The 10,644-nt window shown below is 43.5% G+C and overlaps 1 protein-coding gene across 1 annotated transcript; it reads left to right on the forward strand.

Moving 5' to 3' along the window:
• The first annotated feature begins 2,885 nt into the window (after positions 1–2,885).
• CITED1 (Cbp/p300 interacting transactivator with Glu/Asp rich carboxy-terminal domain 1) lies at positions 2,886–10,101 on the forward strand. Its single transcript, XM_075261069.1, has 2 exons — positions 2,886–2,928; positions 9,532–10,101. Exon 2 carries the CDS (start codon positions 9,561–9,563, stop codon positions 9,975–9,977), a length of 417 nt encoding a protein of 138 aa, XP_075117170.1. The 5' UTR covers positions 2,886–2,928; positions 9,532–9,560; the 3' UTR covers positions 9,978–10,101.
• The last annotated feature ends 543 nt before the right edge of the window (positions 10,102–10,644 follow it).

The raw sequence follows: 10,644 nt of genomic DNA on the forward strand, positions 1-10,644 counted from the left end.
TGCCGTTCCTCACCGGGAAAGAATCTGAAGAACCCCATTGGCCCTCACATGGACAGTCGCGTCACCATAAAGAGAGAGCACCTTACTTAGAAAGGAAGGACCCACTCCCACCTGGCGAAGCGTCTCCCGCAGGAATCCGCAGTTCACCCAGTCTAATGCTTTTTCAGTGTCAACTGAGAGTAGGCACATGGGGGACCCTGTGATTATCAATATATTAAATACTAAAAAGTCCATATCCCATCACGTCCAAGCCTACATCTCTCCAAGTACTTCTAAGGTCCACATCTTACATTTTACAATTGTGGAGAATAGTAAGGTTGTACGAAGTCCTATATCAGCTTTTTTACCAACACTTCATAAACCATTTATTCTGTCTGGTGGAAACCTCCAGGACCCTTAATGACTTCCTAGTTAACAATTTGCACAGTAATGGCTTTCCGCTGGCAACTCGACCATGCAGCCCTCCTTATTGTGCATCTTGATACAGCCACACTGATGGTTTTCAGAGAGTCCTGTATTTCAGCTAATATTATATGTGGGTTTAGCTTTGCATCACAAACAATTTTTCGGGAACTTCAGGCTAAAATTTTGGTTGACCGTGGTTTAATCACAGCGTGAACACTGCTGACTGGCATTATCAATTCCTTGGATATCGTTTTGTATCCCTTTCCTGTTTTATGCAGTTCAACTACCTTTCCCATAGACAATTCTTTTGCTTTCCCTATGACTCACAATCCAGAAATGTCAGTGGCTGGAGGAAAAATGCAACAGTCTGTCTGGATCCCATAAACTCTCAGTTTTTATGCACTGGTCACAGTCGAGGATGTTACCTTTAATAGCCATTCAAAACCCTTTGTGTCAACTTATGGGCATGTTATCACTGGGGTATGTGAACTTTTGAATAAAGGAAAAAAGGCCAAAAAACTTTTTAAAAATCTGTCGGGGGTATGTGAAAGTTTGTTTGTTACTCGATCGCACAAAAACGGCTGAACGGATTTGAATGAAATTTGGCACATAGATATTTTGTAACCTCGTTTAAACACACACGCTTTTTATCCCTGTAAATGAAATGGCTTCATGACTCTTATGAATTTATGTTCATATACTATATTAAATTGCTCTTGGCAGCAGCTTATCTCAGCTAACTGGAGTTTGCTGATAAAGCCTAGTCTGTTATCTCTCTATGTAAACACACAGATAACACTGAGTCCATTCTATACAAGCATCTGCATAGTATTTGATCTGCTTAATTGTTCTGTGTCCCATTCAGCCAGAGGGGGCAGAGACAAATACATGAAGTGAGAAGCAGATACTTCAGGCAGAGTGCTGAGACAATGAGATGGGAAAACCCCTTTAATCCAAATTGGCGTTGTGTATTTGAGTCCATTGTGTACAAGCATCTGCATATTATCTGAGCTGCTCCTGGCAGGGCACTAAAACCCCTTTAATCCAAATTGGCAGTTTGCCAATTTTAAACATGCCGGGGAAAAAGAAAATCTAATTTGTTGCAAAATTCTAAAACAACGAGAGCTATGAAGGTAGCCAGACGTCAACAAACTTCTCCTGAAGCGGAGCTCAGGAGGATTGAGCAAGCTAGGCATCAAGCGGTTCTTAGAGCAGCCAAAATGCCAGAGCAGGCAGATCATCGTCACCAACAACACACTCATTATATGGCGTCCCAACGAGCTGCTGAAATGTCGGAACAATCACAGACACGGTGCGAGAAACAAGTTCTGCGGCAGGCCAGCTTGAGAACTGCCGAAACGCCAAAGCAGACAAATCATTGACGGCAGCAATTTGTGGCTGTTTACGTGAAAAGGGCCCAGATCGTCGATACTAATTATAGAGAAAATAGTCCAAAACATATTTGGGTAAAAAAATCACAATTTTGTTTTATGCAAAAATTTTATTTAAAAATATGTCAAATGTGCTTTCAATAAATTTTTTTTGCTGTTTCGGACAATGTTACACCATAACCGTTACAATGATACCAAGAACTCCATATCGACAGTGTGGGCCCTTTTCACATAAACAGCCACATTTGCTGAATATATGAGTATAGGAGCATCATCAATGTCAGCAACATGGAGATGAAGTTGGGGGCAGAGGCTAAAATTATATTATATATATATATATATATATCACTTTTTTTTGCCTGTAAATGGGAACCTTTCGACAGAGGGATGTGATACCTTTCCTTACCTTACCTTTCCTATGGGAAATATTCCTTCCTCCCACTGCTTCAATCCAATCCCATTTTTGGAAGAAAAACTATGAAAGAAAACAGAAATCCTAGATATGGTTGTGTAAAGGAACCCTAATGCATCTCTGAGCGCAGCGCTCCAGCACTCTGTTCTGTTATCCTGAATATAAGGGCTGTTCTCAGAGCCAGGATAATATTGCTGTTGGCAGTAAAACAAGTAAAAGCTACTTCATTTCTGGCTGACCTAGAGAGATAACCTACAAAATCTCTCTCTTTTTTTTTTAATTAACCTCAGACAATTTCTCCTTTGTTCTGGGACCCTGGAGAATTAGGACGAGGGGGGCGGTTACACCCCAGCTGCATTTTTCTCTAACAGCAGCAGTAAACAATTAGTCTTTTCATGTCTTTCCCCGGCCACAAACATTACACACAGAGCTCCCTGCTGTCAGTGTCATTAGAAGTAGCGGAGGGCAGAGCTTCTTACATTGTACAGGTGTTCACTCCCAACTCTGTCTGACTCCCCTCTCTCTACAGGATAAATCTAGTACCTGTGACTGCAATATTCAACCTGCGCCCGACAGAATTTTGGGAAGATCAATCTGACGGATACTTGGGCAGAGGCTGGCTGTAACAATGAAAGGAAATGCTTTTGTAATTACATAATAAACATCTTTTCCGGTAATCTTCATATCTTCCCCTTCGGGATCAAACGTTCATCTTTTCCGGTAAGTTCTGGGGGTTCGTACTTTCTGCTGAACGTACTAGAAGTCATTGACTTTAGAGTTGTCTTTCTGTACTTTGCTGTGTAAATCTTTATGATTGTAATACTTGTAACTTGGTATACGGGACACATTTATACTGTTAAGCATACGTTATGTACTCCATGTGTATATTCCTTTACCCAATATAGAATTTTATTTCAAAGTTAAAAATTAACTGTATTAGTACGGAACAGACAAGAAAGGATTTGGTAATGGCTGAAAGTGTAGATAGTTTTCAGAAAGGGTTAAGCATCTTACTGCTAAAACACCATGTACATGACTACCGTATTAATGTAGATGTCGAATCGGAGATCAGATTGACCGGCAACGGTGATGCAGGGATAATCTGAATGTTATCGCACCCCTGCCAAGTCTGTTTTAGTAAATAGTTGTACTCTCCATTGAATGACAATTCTAATCTTTTCTTAGCTCTCCATGTTGTGCCATTCCTCTGGTATTCCTCCTATAAGTTGTTTATAAATAAATGGATAACTTGGCAGCACCATTCTGTTTGTCAAGGGGGTGTGTCTTTACATTGGATATTGCCAGACTTTGTATCATAACACCTGGTAACATAGTTGTCAATTTAGTTACACATTTCTGGGAGGAATAAGACTAATGACATAGCAGAAGAATCCAAATATGTACGAAAATATGTTTTGGTTTTTTGTAGTATTGCATCTCCTCTCCATTGACGTTAATTGGATAATGATAACCTATCAATATCTCACTGCCTGTGGTATGGAGAACAACTCCAGAAGTAGATAATCTGTGTTCTCTGTGCAGTGGCTGTGCTGAATTACCGCAGCTCCTGTTCACTTGTATACAAACTGACGCTCGGTTCACCGTAGTGTTGTATTTCTGTTGTTCGGGTCCATCAGAGCACTCAAACAATGGAGAAACAGGTCGCTAAAACACACATGGAGCCTTCCTTCATTTTTAAACTGAAAGTGGTGAAAGTAAAAGCCCTCTGTGCAGGACAATTGCCTCCACCGTTTTTCAGCGGTGACTCTGACGCAGATGTGAACATAGCCTTTGCTGCAATAACTCAGCACAGCAACAGCACTTCATCTGGTTCCAACTCTGAGAGCAGCTGATCAGCGGAGGTTCTGGTTGCCAGACCTCTGATAATATGATCTTAAGAATAGGTCATCAAAATCATTTGCCCAGAAAACCCCTTTTGGCTGAGGCCCTACGTTGAAGAAACGCAGCTTTTTTTGTTGCGTTTTTTTTTGAGCTAGAGCCAAAAATGGATACAAAAGGAATGGACAATATATAGGAAGTTCTTATACTTTACTTCTCAATCCACTCCTTTTTTGGCTCAAAACAATGCAAAAAAAGTTGTAACAAAAAAAAGCAGCGTTTCCACAACGCCTTAATGGAGCTGAGCTGCAATACCAGCCACCACCCATGCCCAGGTGTAGCGCTATTTCTAGGAGCAATCTAGCATTATTTTCTTATCCTGGTACGACCCCTGGTCTACCACCTCCCTCAAGCATATTCAATTACTACAACCACATAACAGAGCATATTATAGTGGTAAACATCAGAACTTTGTCACTTTGTAAATTAAAAAAAATTTCTACGCAAATGAAGTAGTTCATCCTGTTCATGTAGGATAGGGGATAATATAGCAATAGGAGGATCAATATCAAGAATAGTGCTCCAGGGATCTGCAGTCCCTCCCCCAGTGCAACAGCAACCTCATTTGCATAAGACTTCAGTTGTTTTTCTCCAAATTTACAAAAGTGAAATACACAACACAGGTATGTTGTTTATCACTGCAATGTGCTCTGTTACACGGTGGTGAAAATTGAATACGGTTGGGGGAGATGATAGACTCCCTTTAAGTCTCTTCGGGCAAGTTTTATGCTTAAAGAGTTTCCACCATTTTTGTAGTCCATGTTTGTTACCCCAAGGATCAGAGCTGGGTCCGCTGTTATCAATGGTGTACCCCAGGGTTCAGTGTTGGGTCCTCTGTTATAAGAGGTGTACCCCAGGGATCAGTACACCTAAGGGGTTAATCAGCTCCTTACAATAGATCTGGGGTTTGGGAATTCTGACACCCAAGGCAATGGACTTGTCCTTGTCTCAATTCTTCAGAAGTGTTGGCCGTTTTTCATTGCTTTTTTTTTTTGTTAATAAATTCTTTATTTATAAACAGCATTTCAATAAACAGAACAAACAATAAAAGAACCAGGCCGTAAAGCACCAGCCTCAGGCGCTAGAACATACAATAAGCACGTCTGGTAGGACTACACAATAAAGGAAACAGCCGAAGGGATAATGACAAGATTAGACAAAGACACAGGAAGATGCAAAGGGAAGAGGGGGAAGAAGGGAAATAAAAAAAAGGTAGGGGGGTGTTGAGCAGCACCCAGTACCAAGCTTCAGGCCACAAAGCCCCAGAACGCGTCAGCCAACCAGGTCTTTGTACATGCGGGTACCTTGAAAAAGGATCCACAGGGTCCAGAGTTTCCATATAGGCCTCCCGAGCGTCTTGGAGAGACGCGGGGAGGTCTTCCATAACCCTGACGTCCTCCACTTTATGAAGCCAATGTCAAAGAGAAGGAGGGTTAGGTGACTTCCAAAGCACCGGGACACATGCCCGGGCCGCATTGATCACATGTCGAAGGGCAGATTTGCGATAAGAGCAGAGGGGGAGGTCTGAGAGATGGAGCAGAAAAAGGGCCGGGGAGAGGGGGAGGGAAGAATGAAACAACTGACACACCACCCTATGCACACCCTCCCAAAAGGGCCGGAGTTCGGCACACTCCCAGAAAACATGCAAGAAATATGCAAGAGGGTTCCCTCCTCCGAACCACAACGCCAACAGAGAGGAGAAGTAGCCGTGAAAATTTTATGCAGTTTCACCGGCACATGGTACCACCGCGTTAAGATTTTATAATCCACTTCTTGGTATTTGCTGGCTATTGAACTATTGTGGGCAAATTCAAGAATTCTGGCACATTGGGCATCGGACATATTAAGGTCCGACTCACATTTAGACAGGAAGGAAGGTCGGTGGTCCAGAGGAAGGGAAACCAACTGTAGGTAGAATTCTGAGAGAGAGTGCCGAATGGGGCCAACTCTTGAGCAGGCCTCCTCAAAACGCGTGAGTTGTCTGTCAAAACCCGGGGAGTTAGGGATTGAGGCAAAAAAGTGTAACAATTGAAAGGCACGCCATGGGCCCGGGGGGAGGGTGCGATCCAAGAGGAGATCTTGATACGATCTCCAAGTACCGTTAAATCTGAAGTGAGTGGCTCTCAACTGACCTGAGTACCTCCACGATTTGAAGGGGCCAGGTGAAAGTCCTGCCGGGAAGACCGGATTTCCCAAGATCGGGAACAGGGGAGAGGGGACGGGGAAAGCTGGGACTTGGAGAAAAGAAGCCGACAAACCCGGAGAGTGGGGTCGATAGTAGGATGAGCCTGTAAAGTTGTTGGGTAAGGGGTGTCTAACCACGGCAGCATACATAGAGGAGAGCCATGAAAAGAGCTCTCAAGGGAGTCTCATTGCTTGAAAGAGGAGTGGCGGCACCAGTCCAGGACTCTCTGAAGCATAGTGGCTTCGTAGTACCTACGGGGGTCATGGAGTCCCAATCCGCCCCACTGTTTAGGCAACGTCAGGACAGAGCAAGACAATCTGTGGCACTTACCCTGCCAGATAAAGTTCAACAAATCAGTATATAACAGTTTGAAGAAACTAGGCAGGGCATGAATAGGCAGAGTCTGAAGAAGATACAGCAAGTGCGACATCACATTCATGGATGGTGCAACGTCCAAACCAGGTGAACATACCCCTAGACCATCATCGCAGATCAAACCGGATAACGCGGAGGAGAGGCAAATGATTATTGTTATAGAGAGCTCCCATATCACCAGATATCCAAACCCCCAGGTCGATAGATAGATAGATAGATAGATAGATAGATAGTCGAGCTGGACCACTTAAAGAGGACCTTTCACCATTTTTCCCAAAGGCAGTGTTATATACTGCCGGAAAGCTGACAGTGCGCTGAGTTCAGCGCACTGTCGGCTTTCCCGATCTGTGCCCGGTGTGAAGAGCTTACGGTCCGGTACCGTAGCTCTTCTATGGTCAGAAGGGCGTTTCTGACCATTAGCCAGGAACGTCCTTCTGCCTCGCGGCGCCAATCGCACTGTACTGTGGAGCGGGGAGGAACGCCCCCTCCCTCTCCTGATAATACTCGTCTATAGACAAGCTGTGTGAGCAGAGGGAGGGGGCGTTCCTCCCGGCTCCACAGCACAGCGCGATTGGCGCCGCGAGGCAGAAGGACGTTCCTGGCTAATGGTCAGAAACGCCCTTCTGACCATAGAAGAGCTACGGTACCGGACCGTAAGCTCTTCACACCGGGCACAGATCGGGAAAGCCGACAGTGCGCTGAACTCAGCGCACTGTCAGTTTTCCGGCAGTATATAACACTGCCTTTGGGAAAAATGGTGAAAGGTCCTCTTTAAAAAGAAAGGAGGCCTCCAGAAAAGACTGGAGGTCCTCTGGAAGCGAGACATTAAGCGCTTCGGATTTCTGAAAGTTAATCTGAAAATTAGACAAACGATGAAAGGTTTCCAGCTCTGACCTCAAGGCCAGGAGAGAGACAGCCGGGTCACGGAGGAACAACAAGAGATCATCTTCATACGCTACGATCTTCAGACTGCAATTACCCATACGCAGGCCTACTATATCCAGTTTTTCCCTGACCCTACACAGCAGGGGCTCTAACAACAAAACAAAAATCAAGAGGGAAAGGGGGCATCCCTGTCGCGTACCATTTCCAATCGAGAAAGGATAAAACAACACGCCATTGACTCTAGTGGAGGCCGAGGGGTTTGAATACAGAGAGGAAATCCAGCATCGCATGGACTGGCCCAAACCTACATGCTCCAAAACCACAAACAAGAAGGGCCAGCCCACACTGTCAAACGCCTTTTCGGCATCGGTAGAGAGAAGGCAAAAGGCAACACCACGAGTGTTGCATAATGAATGGCGTTAAGTACCTTAACCGTGTTGTCTCTAGCCTCTCGAGTGGGAACAAAACCAACCTGATCAGAATGTACCAGACCAGGCGGTTTTCATTGCTTTTTATGTAAGCGTCACTGGTTTCTGTTTCTTTTTCCTTGTATATGCAATGTGTAACTTTACACAATGCATTGATCATCTTGGTATGGGTGACAGTATTGGTTTATGTACTATACATGATCCATCTGTGCATTTTTGTATGAGGTTCTTTCTTCTCCATGTGGTCTCTCCACCCATTTGTAGAAATGTATTTTAAATTTATGTACAAATAAATTATGCATTTTAATATTACTTTACATTTCAGTGCTTGTTATATATTGGCTTAGAAAATATAGTTTGTCATTGAATTGAAAACTGGTCAAATGTTCATATCCAGAGAATTGTGGTCAATGACTTCTATTTAGAAGTGATTTACCTTGGGCTTCACTGTTATTTAACTTATTTATTAAAGGGGTTAACCGGTTTCTTACTTTAGATCTGTGGGATCAGACACCTGTGCCGAGACAGCACGGCTCTTGGTAATGTTTATATACTGCGAGCCAAGCTGCTCACTTGCTGTAGACTTCAATGGCACAGCACTACTACAGTTTGTACAGCGAATAGCACAGCTCATGGTATGTAAACATTACTGATAGCCACTTTGTCTCAGTACAGGTGATCTGCAGAGATCCCCATTGTCGCACCCCTGCAAATTTAGTATTGATGGACTATCTTAAGGATAACCCCTTTAGTGATATAGAGGATGGGATTAATAGCACTCTCTATTTTTACAGATGCAAATGTGATAGGACTGCCTATACAGATGTGTTTTTAGGGCATGCTTAAAAACTTTGGAAGTTAGGTGTTAATCTGATTGCCCAGAGTAGTGCATAGCAGAGAACTGGTGCAACTTGGCAAAAGTCTTGGAGATGAGAGTGGGAGGTTGGGATTATAGATGATGTTAGTCTTATGTCATGGATGGATGATAGAGCACTGGTATGGTGGTAGAGGTGAGAGAGGACATAGAGGGAGTTGTAACACTGTGGGCGGCTTTCTGGATGATGGTAATAATAAATTGTATTCTGTAGTGGACAGACACATTTCAGTGACTGACACAGACTGGAGGTATCAAGTGTAGAATTTAGAATGAAAGATAAGTTTCTTACTTTACTATTATGATAAGTTACTCAAAAGGAGTCCATCAGCTCCCAAATCACATCCATATTAACAATCTGCTGGGAACAGGTGATCGGTGAGGTTTCCAATTGTTGATCTTCTATTGTTCTGATGTTGAGTTCTGATGCTAAAGATGGGTAATCAATATAAGAAGACTGGAAAACATCTTTCAAGTTTGTAAAACCATCTTGTTTCATTCAGTTTCCTATTGTAGATTTACTGTAGGTCCACAACGTTTATTTTCCTCTTTTTGACAGTATTTTTGATGTGTAACTGCCTAGTGTTCTCCAGGGATGTTGACAGGTACATGTCTAACCCTCCGCATTTGTTCAACATATTACTTTTCTATCATTCACAAATTCTTTTCTTTTACAGGATCTGTCTCTAAAAATCCTGGAGCAAGAATGAAAGACAGAGAAACAGTAGCAATAAGTCACTACAGCAAAGCTGCCATCAGTAGTAGCAAGACATCAGTTATTGGAACACCTAATGCAGGACTCCTAACGCCATCGGGAGTGACACCACCCAAGCAAAATACCTTTGGATTAACCACATCTCAGCACTTTCGAGCCAGTGTGCAACTTCAGAGGCTGAATACCCAATATCAAGGATCTCCTGACACACAGCATTGGGCTTTGAACAGTCAGGTATCCCTTGCAGGTGGACCTGGAATATTTGACTTGGATCGTGTAGATGAAGAGGTTCTGAAGTCTTTGGTTTTGGAGATGGGTCTGGACACAGCCAATGAACTTCCAGAACTTTGGTTGGGGCAAAATGAATTTGAATTTGCTCCAGAACAGTTGTTGACCCCAGAGAAATAAAGTTCAAGCTGACGTACCTTGAAATACTGATATAAAGTGACACAAATACAATGGGGCAGATTTATGACGACTGGTGTGTAGTTTGCCAGCCTTAAAGGGGTTGTCCAGGATCTGTGCATATTTGATACTATGGGAAGAATATTCAAATCTGTCTTCCATGATGTAATTAGGAAGACAGTGCCTCAGACATGCAGTCCAATAGAGGGCGCTCCCTGAGGATGTACAAGTCTGTCTTCCATGATGTAATTACTAAGACAGAGCCTCAGTCATGCAACCCAATGACCTAACTGCGAACCCTGAACCGATCAGCTGAAAGCCACTGAAAGCCGTACACTAAGTATAGGCTGCTCCTATTCAAGCTCTGTACACTGTATGGAGCTTCTGATCTGTGCACTGTACTACTAGTGCCTGGAACTGCAGCCCTGCTCCCATTCACCTAAGGGTCCATTCATATGGAGTTTCCGTGTGGGGGATATGACACGGAATTTGTGTCAGAATCCGCGAGGGAAAAAAGCCTTCCATGGACTTCAATGGGTTCCTTTTTCCGCAAGTGGAAAAAGGAACCCATTGAAGTCAATGGGAGGCTTTTTTCCCTGCACAGATTCTAACGCGAATTCCACATCAGATCCCGTGCACAGAAACTCTGTGTGAATGGACCCTAAATAGG

Source organism: Leptodactylus fuscus, chromosome 11 (assembly GCF_031893055.1).
Source record: "Leptodactylus fuscus isolate aLepFus1 chromosome 11, aLepFus1.hap2, whole genome shotgun sequence".
Lineage (NCBI taxonomy): Eukaryota > Metazoa > Chordata > Amphibia > Anura > Leptodactylidae > Leptodactylus > Leptodactylus fuscus.

Bases quoted from the DNA above. Each gene is read 5' to 3' on its own strand.
- CITED1 (XM_075261069.1), top strand. From the start codon at position 9,561: ATGAAAGACAGAGAAACAGTAGCAATAAGTCACTACAGCAAAGCTGCC.